The 16,712-nt window shown below is 44.6% G+C and overlaps 1 protein-coding gene across 1 annotated transcript in view; it reads left to right on the top strand.

Annotated features, from left to right (window-relative positions):
- The window catches only part of LOC142250415 (cytochrome P450 2G1-like), a 29,239-nt gene extending 21,477 nt beyond the window's left edge, over positions 1–7,762 (top strand). The window contains exons 7-9 of the mRNA XM_075322579.1: positions 819–1,006; positions 6,101–6,242; positions 7,565–7,762. Of these exons, the coding sequence (XP_075178694.1) occupies positions 819–1,006; positions 6,101–6,242; positions 7,565–7,743 (509 nt within the window). The 3' untranslated portion in view covers positions 7,744–7,762. The remainder of the gene's footprint in view (positions 1–818; positions 1,007–6,100; positions 6,243–7,564) is intronic.
- The last annotated feature ends 8,950 nt before the right edge of the window (positions 7,763–16,712 follow it).

The raw sequence follows: 16,712 nt of genomic DNA, 5'->3' as shown, positions 1-16,712 counted from the left end.
ATTTAAATACCATATACTATATTAAGTTTATTTTTAAGACATACATCTTTTTTTAATATTACTTTGAATGCAAAGTTAGTCTTTAGATTTTATCTTTGTCATCATAGCTGTACGTCCATGTTGCTGTTTTCAGACTAGAAATGGACATACAGTTATGATCCTATCTGGAAAAGTGGTAAAGGCTAAGTTTTATATTAAGGGGAAGCTGTCAGCAGAAATTTTGCTTTAAACCTAAAAGTTTCCCCTTCTGCAGCTCCTGGGCTTGCGCAGAACGCTAGAGGCAGGCAGAGGGGAAAGTGCGGGCACGAGATTATGGGCGGGCACTTGCTGATGACAATCACAGCGCCGCCCATAATCTCGTGCCTGCGCAACACGTCACCAGCGGTCACACTGTGCACACAGTGCACAGTTCCGGTACAGTCACACGGCGCATGCGCGGGACCTCGGGCGCACTGGGCGGCGTCCTGAGGTATGAAATGGAGCGTTGGGGGACGGCGTAAATCGGCAGTAGGGACAGTAAGAGACACCAGACAGCCCGCCCCCATGGATAATTTAGAAGATTTGCATAGCAAAAGGTACAACTTTATAAAGTATTTAATTTGGTCTAAAAGGGGGCACAAAAACTATAGGAACCTTGCTAGAATGCAGCCCAGGAGCTGCAGAGGGGGAAACTTTTAGGTTTAGAGCAAAATTTCTGCTGACAGGTTCCCTTTAAGTACGTAAAACTATTTAGGATTTTTTTATTATTAACTCATGATGCCGTGTCTAGAAATCACAAATTGTATCTACTAGAATAAAGACGTGTATCTTAATTACAGCTAAACTCCATGATGAGATTGATCGAGTGCTTGGACGAAATCGGTTGCCAAATTTTGATGACAGATTGCAAATGCATTACATGCAGGCAGTCATCCACGAGATCCAGAGATTTTGTGACATTGCTCCTCTGAATGTCCCACATATGGTAACGAGAGATATCCAATTTCGAGGTTATCAGATCCCCAAGGTAGGTAATACATAGGAGGGGCTAGGTGTATTGAGTGGAGCTAGTCACTTTAAGGTTCCCATACATATTTGTCATGATGTGACTGTAGGATAGCAAGGGACAAGTGGTTCTTACACTGTCCCTCATGCTTGGGGTCCCAAGGCTATCCTTGACCTCTGGATTACTCCTGAAGCTGGAAACACCAGAGTTCTGTGCCTTATTATTCTCTTGAACACATTTAATCTGTTACTAACCCCCGCAGGGCAGGAAGGGGCAGGAGTATGACGGAAACATAAGACAGATTAAGGCAGACAAGAGAAAAACGAAACTCAGACACACTGAAAACTCACAGGAATAAACAGTATGAGCCTAAGGAGAAAAGCAAGAGTAGGAAGGCAGCAACAAAAGACAACAAAAATTACAACAACTGTTCATAGCAATAGTGCACAACAACCACCAGTAAAGGCCCCGTTACACGCAACGACATCGCTAACGAGAAGATGTTGGGGTCTCAGAATTCGTGACGCACATCCAGCCTCGTTAGCGTCGTCTTTGCGTGTGATACGTACGAACGACCGCTAACGATCACAAATACTCACCAAATCGTTGATCGTTGACATGTCATTCAAATCCCAAATATCGTTGATGGTTCTGGATGCAGGTTCTTCGTCATTCCTGAGGCAGCACACATCGCTACGTGTGACACCCCAGGAACGACGAACAACACCGTACCTGCATCCTCCGGCAACAAGGTGGGCGTCACTTTCCTGCGGCTACTCTCTGCCCCTCCGCTTCAATTGGACGGCTGCTGTGTGACGTCGCTGTGACGCCGCACGAATCGCTCCCTTAGAAAAGAGGCAGTTCGCCGGCCACAGCGACGTCGTTAGGCAGGTATGTGTGACGGGTCCTAGCGATATTGTGCAGCACGGGCAGCGATTTGCCCGTGACGCACAAACAATGGGGGCGGGTACTTTCACCCGCGACATCGCTAGCGCCCCTGTTGCACAATCCGAAAAACAGAAAAATCGTTGATTGTTGACACGTCATTCCTTTCCCAAATATCGTTGCTCATTTTGGACGCAGGATGTTTGTCGCGGGCGGAGGAGGGGACGCTGCGCTCTCCCACTGCTTGGGTCCGGCTGCTGCCGCTGCTCGTTGGTGGCTCGAGCGGTGGGCCGGATCCCGGGGACTCGAGCGGCGCTCCTCGCCCGTGAGTGAAAAGGGGATTTTGATTGTGGGGATTTGATTATTGTCCGTGACGCCACCCACGGTTGTGGTGATATTGGTGACACCACCGCTGCTCTAGACGGGGATCTCGGGAGCGGTGACAGGGAGCAGCCTTGTTGTTAGTTCTCCCCTCCGTGGGTAGGGGGTTGGTTGTCCCGGGGCCCGGTGATGGGGGTAGGGATGGATGACAGGCAGGTTACAGGGCCTGGTGAGGTGCAGGGTCGCGGGGGCAGCGCTGTGCCGCACGGCACGGTGGTACTCACTCAGACAATGATGAGGACACAGTTCTCGGTAAAACACACGGCTGGATGGACGGGTCCCACAGACGGCTGCGGTGTTGTTTCTCCCGGCAGGTTGATGGTGACTGCCTTTCCCTGCACCTATGTACGGTAGATGGTTCCAATGGATTCCCACCGGTAACCCGCTCCCCAGCTTGGATATGGGCTGGAGGAGCCCCTTTTGCCCGCAGGCTCTGGCCCTGGGAAACTGTTGCCTTGGCGGTGGCGGTGTCTCCCTCTCTTGGTCGGACTGTTGCCTTCTGTCGGAACTTGGCTGCTGGGAAACCCAGGAGGTTCCCTTCACTAACGAATTCGGCAAATTCACGGCGACTCCTAGCCTTGCTGGGGTCCGTAAGCCCCTGCCAGATGGTGTTGGCTTCTCTTTGTGTACCGGTCCGGTACCGCCGGGCCACCGCCCATCCACGGTCTTTACGGCAGACTCCGATAGGCCACTCCTGCAGACGGTCACCACCATCTGCCAACCTTGCTGTACCGCCCGGGCCACACACCCGGACGCTGTCAGTTAGTTGCTCCACTACCACTTCACTTCCTCTCACTTTCCACTCTCAAACTGAACTGTCTACTTTTCCCGCCTCCAGGACTGTGAACTCCTCGGTGGGCGGGGCCAACCTCCTGGCCCACCCCCTGGTGTGAACATCAACCCCTGGAGGAAGGCAACAAGGGTTTTGTGTCTGACTTCGGTGTGCCTGACCGGGAGTGTGGGGTGTGTGGGTGTTGTGCTCTGTGGCCCCTGGCTTGTCCAGGGCGCCACATGTTCGTCGTTCCTGAAGCAGCACACATCGCTACGTGTGACACCCCGGGAACGACGAACAACAGCGTTCCTGCGTCCTCCGGCAACGAGGTGGGCATGACGTTAATGCGGCTGCTCTCCGCCCCTCTGCTTCTATTGGTGGCCGGCTGTGTGACATCACTGTGACGCCACACAAACCTACCCCTTAAAAAAAGAGTTTGTTCGCCGGCCAGAGCGACGTCGTTAGGAAGGTATGTGCGTGTGACGCGTACTAGCGATATTGTTTGCCACGGGCAGCGATTTACCCGTGACGCACGCACGACCGGGGCAGGTGCGATCGCTAGTGATGTCATAACGTGTAAAGCGGCCTTTAATGTGTTTGGAGGCCTCACAATTCTTCCACGACCGATGATGTCGAGGGAGAGAAGGATCCAGGTTGCTTAATTATAGTGGCCTATCCCTAGAGATAAGCTGCTGTCAGGGGAGTTTGTCAGTGTCCCTCTCGGGCTGCTTTCACACCTCCGGTTTTTGCTATGCGGCACAATCCGGCACTTTGCAGGAAAATCGCAACCGTTTTTTTTTGCTGCCGGTTGCGATTTTCCTGCATAGACTTTAATTAGTGCCGCATTGTGCCGCATGGCCTTGCGTTCCGTCCGGTTTTTGCCGCATGCGGCAGATTTAGCCGATGTGGCGGCCGGATGGAACGTTGCCTGGCACGTTTTTTCGTGCGGAAAAAAAAACCGCATCGCGCCGCATTCGGCCGATGCGGCGCATTTTTCAATGCATGCCTATGGCGGCCGGATGCGGCGCGATGCGGCAATAACCGCATCCGGCCGCCGCATGCGGTTTTTGCCACTGCGCATGCTCAGTAGCATGCCGCAAGCGGCAAAAACCGGACTGGCCGCAAAGGAAAAACTTATGCAAAGGATGCGGTGTTTTCACCGCATCCGTTGCATAGCTTGCACAGCCGGATTGAGCCGCAGAGCTCAAGCCGGATGTGTGAAAGTAGCCTCATATAGAACACTTGAGCTCTTGGCTGATCCGGGCATTCCTGAGTATGGAGGAGTCCGGAGAGTGATGTTAGCAGAACAAACACTCAGCCGACAGCTTTGTCATGTTTATGACTGTAATGACTGTGGAAATTTATCTGAAGCCCTAGAAAACCTTTTTAAATTCCATTAATTTGATGTAATTTTTTTGCAATATTAGATCAAAAGCATTTTTCTTATACACCATGTGCAGAATTATTAGGCAACTTGTATTTTAGAGGATTTTTTTTTATTATTGATCAAGAACTATGTTCTCAATCAACCCAAAAGACTCATAACTATCAAATCCTAATATTTTTGGAAGTTGGAGTGGTTGTTTTTTTTAGATTTGGCTATCTTAGGAGGATTCTGTTTGTGCAGGTAACTATTACTCTGCAGAATTATTAGGTAACTTAATAAAATCCAAATATATTCCCATCTCACTTGTTTATTTTTAACAGGTAAACCAATATAACTGGTCAAAATTTAGAAATAAACATTTCTGACATGCAAAAACAAAACGCAAAAAATTGGTGACCAATATAGCCCCCTTTCTTTATGATGACACTCAACAGTCTACCATCCATAGATTCTGTCAGTTGCTTGATCTGTTTATGATCAACATTGCGTGCAGCAGTCACCACAGCCTCCAGACACTGTCCCGAGTGGTGGACTGTTTTCCCTCCCTGTAGATCTCACATTTTATGAGGGACCACAGGTTCTCTATGGGGTTCAGATCAGGTGAACAAGGGGGCCCTGTCATTATTTTTTCATCTTTTAGACCTTTACTGGCCAGCCATGCTGTGGAGTAGTTGGATGCATGTGAAATCATGTTTTTCTTGAGCGATACCGACTTCTTCCTGTATCACTACTTGAAGAAGTTGTCTTCCAGAAACTAGCAGTAGGTCTGGGAGTTGAACTTCATTCCATCCTCAACCCATAAAGGTCCCACAAGATCATCTTTGATGATACCAGCCCATACCAGTACCCCACCTCCACCTTGCTGGAGTCTGAGTCGGAGTGGAGCTCTCTGCCCTTTACTGATCCAGCCTCTGGCCCATCAAGAGTCACTCTAATTTCATCAGTCCATAAAACCTTTGAAAAATTAGTCTTAAGATATTTCTTGGCCCAGTCTTGACGTTTTATCTTATGTTTCTTGGTCAGAGGTGGTGGTTTTTCCACCTTCCTTACCTTGGCCATGTCCCTGAGTATGGTACACCTTGTGCTTTTTGATACTCCAGTAACTTTGCAGCTCTGAAATATGGCCAAACTGGTGGCAAATGGCATCTTGGCAGCTTCACGCTTGATTTTCCTCAATTCATGGGCAGTTATTTTGCGCCTTTTTTGCCCAACACGCTTCTTGCGACCCTGTTGGCTATTTGCCATGAAACACTTGATTGTTCGGTGATCACGCTTCAAAAGTTTGGCAATTTCAAGACTGCGGCATCCATCTGCAAGACATCTCACAATTTTGGACTTTTCAGAGCCTGTCAAATCTCTCTTCTGACCCATTTTGCCAAAGGAAAGCAAGTTGCCTAATAATTAAGCACACCTTATATAGGGTGTTGCTGTCATTACACCGCACCCCTCCTCATTACAGAGATGCACATCACCTGATTTACTTAATTGGTAGTTGGCTCTCAGCCTTTACAGCTTGGAGTAGGACAACATATATAAAAAGTATCATGTGATCAAAATACTCATTTGCCTAATAATTCTGCACACAGTGTAGTAAACCTCATACGGTAGGTGATCATGTATATGTATATTATCCTAAGGGACTTCATAGCAAAATATATATAATTAGTAGAATGTCTGTTTCATTTCTCAGGGTACAGCCATTTACCCCTTACTCTGCACCGTTCACCGGGACCCCAAACATTTTTCTTCTCCATGGGAGTTTAATCCAAACCATTTCTTGGATGAGAGCGGCAAGTTCAAGAAGAATGAGGCATTCCTGCCTTTCTCAGCAGGTAGCTCTTGTTGGGACCTGGAGTATATAACATATAGTAGAAAATGTAAATTATCTAGAAAGGCTAGTGATAAAGATTTTAGTTTCAAACCAGACCTTTAAGGATCTACTGATCCAAACTCACGTCTAGGTCGTCAACATTATTGATGAGTCTCGTTGGTGATTCTTGCACATCCAATTTCTTTAGAAACCAACTGGACTTTTATTTTTTCTTAACTTCTTATAAATGCTATAACTTCTTTTTATATATTTTTTATGACTGGCCACCATTTTTCTGAGTTTGTGTGGAGCAAATTGCGAACAATTCTATTGAATACAGATTTTTTAAAAAATTTGAATTGAATAGAATTAAATTCCAGTAGAATAATGTCGCCCATCACTACCGGTCACCTTTACTGTGTTAGATGAGATATTCTTGGTTAGAAAGTAGACGTCATTCAGGAACACATGTAAACCAGAAATTAATAAATGGTACTAAGGCTGGGGCCACACGGGCACTACTGCGATCCACTTGCATGACACTCAGCTCGTGCTGGCAGTACAGCAGAGCAGAGTGTCATGCGTGTGTCCTTGCTACTAAGGTCCGTTCGTGCGAGCAGACCTCAGCTGCGGGGGGCGGGCCGGCACTCAGGAGGGGAGGGAGGGATTTCTCTCCCTCTCTCCTGCGTAGCCGGCTATTGCCATTCTCGCACTGCACTAGCAGTACACCGGTGTACCGCGAGTGCAGTGCGATTTTTCTCTCGCCCCATTCACTTGAATGGGTGCGAGAGAAAGAGTCTCGGCTTACAATCGTAGCATGCTGCGATTGTTTTCTCGGTCCGATTAGGGCTGAGAAAATAATCGCTCATGTGTGCTGACACACAGGCTAGAATTGGTCCGAGGGGAATGCGATATTTTATCGCACTCCACTCGCACAGTTTTTCTCAGCTGCGGGGGGCGGGCCGGCACTCAGGAGGGGAGGGAGGGATTTCTCTCCCTCTCTCCTGCGTAGCCGGCTATTGCCATTCTCGCACTGCACTAGCAGTACACCGGTGTACCGCGAGTGCAGTGCGATTTTTCTCTCGCCCCATTTACTTGAATGGGTGCGAGAGAAAGAGTCTCGGCTTACAATCGTAGCATGCTGCGATTGTTTTCTCGGTCCGATTAGGGCTGAGAAAATAATCGTTCATGTGTGCTGACACACAGGCTAGAATTGGTCCGAGGGGAATGCGATATTTTATCGCACTCCACTCGCACAGTTTTTCTCGCCGTGTGGCTTAGGCCTAAGTCTATATAAAATATTGTATGTATGTATTTCTTTTAAGATCTTATCTTTCTTTACAGGAAAACGAATCTGCCCAGGGGAGAATTTGGCCCGAATTCAACTTTTTATCTTTCTTAATACCATCCTGCAAAACTTTGAACTTACTTCACCGATTAAATTAACAGAAATTGAAGTTACAAAAATGCAGGGATTCCTGAATGCCCCCATTAAATTTGAGCTGTCATTTCTACCCCGCTAGATCTGACATGCTTTGTTCTTCCCAGGAAATATTTCTTCTCTCCAGAGTACGGAAAATAAGGAAGTTCATGAAATTGAGCCTTATTGCATTTTATATTGGTAATTTTGTGCTTTAATGCAAATATTATTTAGCTCTGATACTTTAGATTTGCTTATTACTACTATGATATTGTGACTTCTTGTTACTTTCTATTTTGCACTTTTTTATCTTGTTATTGAAAGTGATGAAAGATTGGATTTAGTCAGGGGGACAGAGTTTATAGGGGAATGTACTGTGGAGGTATCATACGGTGTGTGGGGAATATACTGAGGGGTATCATATTGTGTGTGAGTGTGGGGAATGCATTGTGGAGGCATCATACTGTGTGGGGGAATGTACTGTCAAGTAATCATACCATATAGGAGAAATGTACTGTGGGGACATCATACTGTGGGGAATATATTAAGGGGGGCATCATACTGTGGGAAATGAACTGTGGAGACATCAAACTGTGTAGGGGACTGTATGGTAGGGACATCATACTGTGTTTGAGAAATGTTCTGAGGCGGGCATCATACTGTGTGTGAGGAATATTCTGAGGTGGGTATCATGGTAGCATAGAGCCCACATACACATACATTCAACCAGTTAAAATAAATACACATGACACCAGAGATGCATTGGCAAAAATGGCCGTGTTGTTTTATTAATGGTTACGTTAAAATGTATAACTTTAAATAAATTAAATACTTTTCCATAAATAAATACTTTCCAAAAAGTACCAAAAATTTACATATCCATATAAACATACCGAACCATAAATCCACCCAACGAAAGTTGGGTGATTTTTTCCACCCGGCCTAAGTATCACAGATACGCAGGCCCCCCAAACAACACAGCCATTGCTCAATTGCATATTGCATCTCTAGATTAAAAATATCAAGACCCACTTCTGATAAATGGACCCCATCCCCTCTATACAAACCCTGAATATAACCCTCTAAATCAATATGCCTGTAAGAAAAACCACCTATTTTTTGCAAATACTTATTCATTACTCATTGACATATTCACTCTTTTCCGGATTTTTTCCATAAAAACTAGCTCCCTACTACTCCAAATCAGACGAGGTACTATTTCAGAAGAAATTAACGAAGCACCTGGAAACATATTCTGAATTAAAGAAAAATCCCTCAATAATTGACCCATTAAATCCAGTGTTTTTATTCTACCTAGATCATTACCCCCTATGTGAAAAATCAATAAATCGGGAGTAGGGTAACGACCGATGAACTTTTTAACACTACAGACCAAATTTTCAATTCTCAAGCCCCTAACACCAAACCAAAAGACATTAACAGAGTCCACATTAAACGAAAGGTTTTCTGAATAAATTCTACTTGAAGCTCTGATCTGAGCCCAGTGGATGAACGAGTGCCCGAACAGCCAGATGACTAGTGGGCCTAGAATAATTGAAGAAAAACATAAATAAATCACAATAGATTAGGACGGACATATAATTTGTACCTATTTGAAGACCATCTTCCAATATTGCGTATCTTCTTAACACCTAGACCCGCACTAGCAGCTTCTGTTGCAGCTCCAATTCTAAATGAATGGGATGAATAACCTCCACCATCCAGCCCCAGTTTCCCCAAGCATTTTTTAAGGCTATGTGCGCACACTGCGTTTTTTTGACGCTGCGTTTTTGTGCGTTTTTGGCCGCTAAAACCGCACAAAAACGCACCCGCGGCAAAAAAACGCGGTGGCAAAAAACGCACGCGTTTTGCCGCGATTTGGTGCGGTTTTTTGCTGCGTTTTGCTGCGTTTTTGCTCACTGCGTCTTTATGCGTTTTTTATCAGTGAACAAAAAAAAAAAGGTCTGATGTCATTTCCTTCTTCAATGTGTTCTTCATTCTCCACTAGTGTATGCAGAAGAGCAGACAGCTGCAGAACTACAAGGCTCAGCATACTCCATCCAATAGTGTATGCAGGAGAGCAGACAGCAGCTGTCGAACTACAAGGCTCAGCATCCTCCTTCCAGGACTGTATTCAGGATTTCTTTGCCCCCTCAAACAAAAAAAATGACGTGGGCTTCGCCATATTTTTGTATGCTAGCCGGGTACAGCTGGCAGGTACGGGCTGCCCCCAACCCCCAGCTGCCTATTTGTACCCGGCTGGGAACCAAAAATATAGGGAAGCCCTTTTTTTTTAAATTATTTCATGAATTTCATGAAATAATTTTAAAAAAAAAATGACGTGAGCTTCGCCCAATTTTTGAGTCCAGCCGGGTACAACTAGGCAGCTGGGGATTGGAATCCACAGTGCAGGGTGCCCATGCTTTCTGGGCACCCCCGCTGTGAATTGCAGTCCCGCAGCCACCCCAGAAAATGGCGCTTTCATAGAAGCGCCATCTTCTGGCGCTGTATCCAACTCTTCCAGCTGCCCTGAAGCCGGGTGGCTCGCTGGGTAATAATGGGGTTAGGGCTAGCTGTATAGCTGGCCCTAAGCCCGAAATTCATGGTGTCATGCCAATATTAGACATGGCCACCATGAATTTCTAGTAAAGATAAAAAAAACCCACAACACATAGAAAAATATTTTTATTAGAAATAAAACACAACACAATTAGTGACTCCATCTTTATTGAAATAAAGAACCCCCCCTCTGCAGTAATCCTGGGTCAGGGTCCCGCGCCGTCCAATCCGGATCCAATATCATCTGATCGGTTTGCTGGAAGGCAAAGCGATCAGATGATGTGTCAGGATCAAGTGCCTGAATCCCATCACACATCAGCTGATTGTATAAAAGCCGATTATACAATCAGCTGATGCATCGGTGCAAAAAAAATAAAAAAAATAATACTCACTTATGTGCTGATTACCGGCAGCTCCTGCAGCGATGGGGTGGGAGTCTGATCCCGTCCGATCACTGCAGCAGCTGCCGGTAATCAGGGATGAAGTCTCCTGACGCATCCGCTGATACCGGCCGGGCGCCCGCGTCACCGCGATACTTACGATCACCTGATGCGTCAGGTGACTGCATCAGGTGATCCATCGCCAGGTCCTGCATCCATCGGAGGTTTCCCGGCCGTCTGCACACAGCCGGAGCGGGGGTGGCGATACCGTGAGAGGAGATGGGAGCGGGCATGGCACCGGGAGTCTGCAGACAGGTGAGTATAACTTTTTTTTTCTACTGTTAACTTTTGTTTTCGCAGCCGCTTCCACCTCCCGCCCAGACATGGCGCCGCACGGCAGCATACATGCACAGGACGGGAGGTGGAAGCGGCGGTGACGGTACCGGGAGGATTCACGCTTCTGTATATACTGACAGAAGGAATCCTCTTCCTGTACACGTCACTTTACTACCCACCTCCTGCGTTTATAGCTGCGTTTTTGGTCTTCAAAATGCACCAAAACGCGTTTCTCATTGCGTATTTCAACATCCCATTGAACTCAATGGATGAAAAGCGCAGTGAAAAACGCGGGAATAATTGACATGCTGCGTTTTTGTGGCACCACAAAAACGCAGCTGAAAAAAAACCGATGTGTGCGGATAGCAAAAATTAAAACTCATAGACTTTGCTGGGGAAGCAAAGTCCTGCAGTTTTGAGGCCAAAAACGCACCCGAAAAATGCGCAAAAACGCAGCGAAAAACGCACTGTGCGCACATAGCACATAAGATTGCAGAAAACTGGAACCAGGAAACAGAAGAACCATCCCTATGTAAAAAAAAACACCCCCTAGATCAGGACGAATAAGAGCCCAATTGGACAAATTAGCAACTGGACAAACCGGACAACCAGGTATGGCCTTTAACTTCAAAGAAACACCTTTCCCAAGTTGATCTGTTTTAGATTTTAGAAACTGTCCTTTTATAACTAAATCCTCACGCAATAAACCCGATGAACTATTTCTATTAGCGGAACTATTTCTATTAGCGGAAACCACTTCCCTTATACGTAATGCTGCAAAGAAAGAAACAACAAAAATGGCTCTAAATAAAGTAAGCTCAAAGTGGTCAACACAAACCTCACTGAGGATACCCCATAATCCTTTTAACAAATCAAAAGATATCGGACGCCTAGTATCTGGCGTAAACGATACCCTCTTCAATCCCTTTAAACACTGGCACACTGAAAAAATGCTTAAACAAAGATTCCTTTCCATTTAGCTTAAAAAAGAACGAAACCCCTGATAAACTTTTATGAATAGAAGAATAACTATAACCACCTACCACATGCAAACTAATAAACTGCAAAAACACCTGAACATCAGACGAAATAATTTCAAAGCCATTCTCCTCACAAAATTGCACCCACTTCAACCATGCATCAGAATACGACTTCCATGTAGCTGGCGACAAAGAATTCCTTATATAAAATGGGATTAACTCGAAATTGCAAACAGGCAAAGGGTTACTTCTGAGTCTGCCCCTGGCAAACACGCCCGAAATTCCTCCAACCTCTGAAAAGATAGATGATCAACAGCAGGGTTAGCCTTTAATAACCCAAGACGCGCCTTAAGCAAAATGTTATACTTAAGACACAAAACAACCAGCTTCCTAAGCAAGCAACACAAAACTGGACACTTTGAAGAAAGACAATTTACCGAGAAAACCAATCCTTGGCTGTCCGAATATAACAGAATACGTTTATTGGACAGCATTTCACCCCATAGCGAAATAACAACAAACAACAGAAATAACTCCAAGACAACTCTTTTGCTCAACAAACCTTTCGCACGCCAATCAGTAGGCCAGATCCCTCCACACCAGTGAGAACCAAACACAATACCAAAACCAAAACCACTTGCCACACTAAAAGACAGTGCCAGGTCCATCGATGAGACAAAGTCACTCTGCACACAACAAAAACCGTTAAATGGTTCTAAAAATTCTAACCATACCTGCAGATCAGTCTTAATCTCCCTCGACACCCTAATATGCAAATTCGCTGACTTCACCCCTTTGGTAGCATCATACCATCTCCTAGAAAACACCCTACCCATAGGTATAATCCTCAACGCGAAATTAAGGCTCCCTAACAGAGATTGAAACTCCCGTAACGTAGCCTTCTCCCTGCTCAACAAACAAACAATTATACCCTTTAACTTCAAAATCTTTTCCTGAGGGAGACTCAACTCCATTGTTGCAGAATCCAACACAATGCCCAAAAACTCTAACCTGGTACAGGGAAAAACCGTCTTATCACTTGCCAAAGGTACCCCAAAACTTGACATGCGGATGAAATTACCTAACAATTCCAAACAACTCCCTGACAGCCGATCCCCAACAAACAAAAAATCATCTAGGTAATGTAAACCCCCCCCCCTTCTCCCACTGATTCCTGAACTACCCAATGTAAGAATGTAGAAAAAGATTCAAAATAAAAACAAGAAAGTGAAAAACCCATGGGCAAACATTTGTCAAAATAAAACCCTGAATCAAAATAAAAACCCAATGAATTAAAACCGGAAGGACAAACAGTTAGTAACCGAAAGGCAGACTTAATGTCAGCTTTAGCCAGCAATGCACCATTACCAAACTTCCTTAATAAATCAACAGCTAAATCAAACGATGCATAGCTGACTGAGGCTGCACTATGGTCAATCTCATCATTCAACAAACTCAATGTGCAACCTAACAGCGTCAAGCTGCACATTGACTGATTTCATAGTATCATAGTTTGTAAGGTTGAAGGGAGACTCTAAGGGCCCCGTCACACACAGAGATAAATCTTTGGCAGATCTGTGGTTGCAGTGAAATCATGGACATATTGTTCCATTTGTACACAGCCACAAACCTGGCACTGATTGTCCACAATTTCACTGCAACCACAGATCTGCCGTACATTTATCTCTGTGTGTGACAGGGCCTTAAGTCCATCTAGTTCAACCCGTAGCCTAACATGTTGATCCAGAGGAAGGCAAAAAAAAACCCCAATGTGGCAAACAAGTTCCAATGGGGAAAAAATTTCCTTCCTTCGTCCACATCCGGCAATCAGACTAGTTCCCTGGATCAATACCCTGTCATAAAATCTAATATACATAACTGGTAATACTACATTTTTCAAGAAAGGCGTCCAGGCTCTGCTTAAATGTTAGTAGTGAATCACTCATTACAACATCATGTGGCAGAGAGCTCCATAGTCTCACTGCTCGTACAGTAAAGAATCCTCGTCTGTGATTATGATTAAACCTTCTTTCCTCAAGACGTAGCGGATGCCCCCATGTTCCAGTCGCAGGCCTAGGTGTAAAAAGATCTTTGGAAAGGTCTCTGTACTGTCCCCTCATATATTTATACATTGTGATTAGATCCCCCCTAAGCCTTCGTTTTTCCAAACTAAATAACCCCAAGTGTAATAACCTGTCTTGGTATTGCAGCCCACCCATTCCTCTAATAATCTTGGTCGCTCTTCTCTGCACCCTCTCCAGTTCAGCTATGTCCTTCTTATATATCGGTGACCAGAATTGTACACAGTATTCTAAGTGCGGTCGCACTAGTGACTTGTACAGAGGTAGAAGTATATTTTTTTCATGAACACTTATAACTCTTATAATACATCCCATTATTTTATTAGCCCTGGCAGCAGCTGCCTGACACTGTCCACTAAAGTGAAGTTTACCATCCACCCATACACCCAAGTCTTTTTCTGTGTCTGTTTTACCCAGTGTTCTACAATTAAGTACATAATCATAAATGTTATTTCCTCTACCCAAGTGCATGACCTTACATTTATCTACATTAAACTTCAATTGCCACTTCTCAGCCCAATCCTCCAATTTACATAAATCTCCCTGTAATATAAAATTATCCTCCTCTGTATTGATTACCCTGCAGAGTTTAGTATCATCTGCAAATATTGAAATTCTACTCCGCATGCCCCCAACAAGGTCATTTACAAATATGTTGAAAAGAAGCGGGCCCAATACTGACCCCTGTGGTACCCCACTATGAACTGAGACCCAGTCCGAGTACATACCATTAATAACCACCCTTTGTTTCCTATCACTGAGCCAGTTTTTAACCCAGTTACACATATTTTCCCCTATCCCCATTATTCTCATTTTATGTACCAACCTTTTGTGTGGCACCGTATCAAAAGCTTTTGAAAAGTCCATATACACAACATCCACTGCATTTCCCTGGTCCAGACTTGAACTTACCTCTTCATAGAAGCTGATCAAATTAGTTTGACAGGATCGATCCCTCATAAACCCATGTTGATACTCTGTCATAAGGTTATTTTTCTTGAGATACTCCAGTATAGCATCTCTCAAGAAACCCTGAAGGATTTTACCAACCGTAGAGGTTAAACTTACCGGCCTATAATTTCCCAGCTCAGTTTTTGTCCCCTTTTTGAATATTGGCACCACATTTGCTATGCGCCAGTCCTGCGGTACCGACCCTGTTATTAAGGAATCTGAGAAGATTAAAAATAATGGTTTATCTATGACAGAACTCAATTCCTGTAGTACTCTGGGGTGTATGCCATCCGGGCCCGGAGATTTGTCAACCTTAGTGATTTCGAGGCGGCGGCGTACTTCCTGCTGGGTTAAGCAGGTAATATTCAAGGGTGAATTTATGGTATCACTGGTCATGTCATCTGCCATGGCATTTTCTTGTATAAAAACCGTAGAAAAAAAGTCATTCAGCAGGTTGGCTTTACCCTCATCCCCTTCCACCATTTCACCAAGACTATTTTTAAGGGGGCCAACACTATCGCTTTTCAGTTTTTTACTGTTTATGTAGTTAAAGAATATTTTAGGATTATTTTTACTTTCTCTTGCAATGAGTCTCTCTGTCTCAAACTTAGCTAACTTAATTTGCTTTTTACATATTTTATTTAATTTTCTATAATTATATAATGCCTCATCACTACATACCCTCTTTAATTCTTTTAAGGCTTTCTGTTTTTCTTTTATTGCTTCCCTTACAGCTCTATTTAGCCATAGGGGTTTCCTCCTATTTCTAGCATGTTTGTTCCCATAGAGTATATTTTCTGCACAAGCCCTATTCAGGATGCTCATAAAAGTCTCCCATTTGCTTTGTGTACTTTTATTACTTAGTACATCATCCCAGTTTATTGCACTAAGATCAACTGTTTAAAATTTGCTTTCCTGAAGTTTAGTGTCCTTGTAGCCCCTCTACTAGACATCTTACTAAAGAAAAAACAAAAAGCCAGCACCAAATGTGCACTACGGCACTAAACATTCCAAACTGTACTTATTTTAAAAATTTTGAGATTTTTGGCAAAAAATTGCAATTTCTTGAGCTGCTTCGCCACGTCACGGCAAATCTCATTTGAAGCAGTCCTACACTAAAATATTTTTATAAAATGTGCCATACGGCCTCACATATGAATAGTAGAACTGCTCTTAGCAGCACTCACCTGGTCTATTTCAATCCCGTACCCATGACTGAGTCATGGCTGTGGGCGGGACAGGTCCAAGCAAATGCTGCATGAAGTAAATAGCCTGTGGACAAAGCCTGATGACTTAATGTGAACAGTCACCAACCGCCAAAATCCAGACAGATGGAATACATCCCAAATTGGGGTGCATAGCAAGGTGGAGGTCAACCACCGACCAATTCAATGAAGAAAAAACAAAAAGCCAGCACCAAATGTGCACTGCGGCACTAAACATTCCAAACTGTACTTATTTTAAAAATTTTGAGATTTTTGGCAAAAAATTGCAATTTCTTGAGCTGCTTCGCCACGTCACGGCAAATCTCATTTTTCCCTGTACCAGGTTAGAGTTTTTGGGCATTGTGTTGGATTCTGCAACAATGGAGTTGAGTCTCCCTCAGGAAAAGATTTTGAAGCGTCCTAGACATGGAAGCATTTTTTCCAGGCTCACCGGCGTCGGGGCCCTTGAAAAAATGCTCCCTGCTTCCAGACACCGGTACATTGGGCTGACCATGCTTCTTGAAGCATTTAAACAAGGGGTGCACCCCGCCACAGAACGAGCACTTGTGTCGAAAACGGC

The sequence above is a fragment of the Anomaloglossus baeobatrachus genome, chromosome 9 (genome assembly GCF_048569485.1).
Source record: "Anomaloglossus baeobatrachus isolate aAnoBae1 chromosome 9, aAnoBae1.hap1, whole genome shotgun sequence".
NCBI classification, from domain to species: domain Eukaryota; kingdom Metazoa; phylum Chordata; class Amphibia; order Anura; family Aromobatidae; genus Anomaloglossus; species Anomaloglossus baeobatrachus.
Note: the sequence above shows the minus strand (reverse complement) of the source record. Positions and strands in the feature narration are given on the sequence as shown.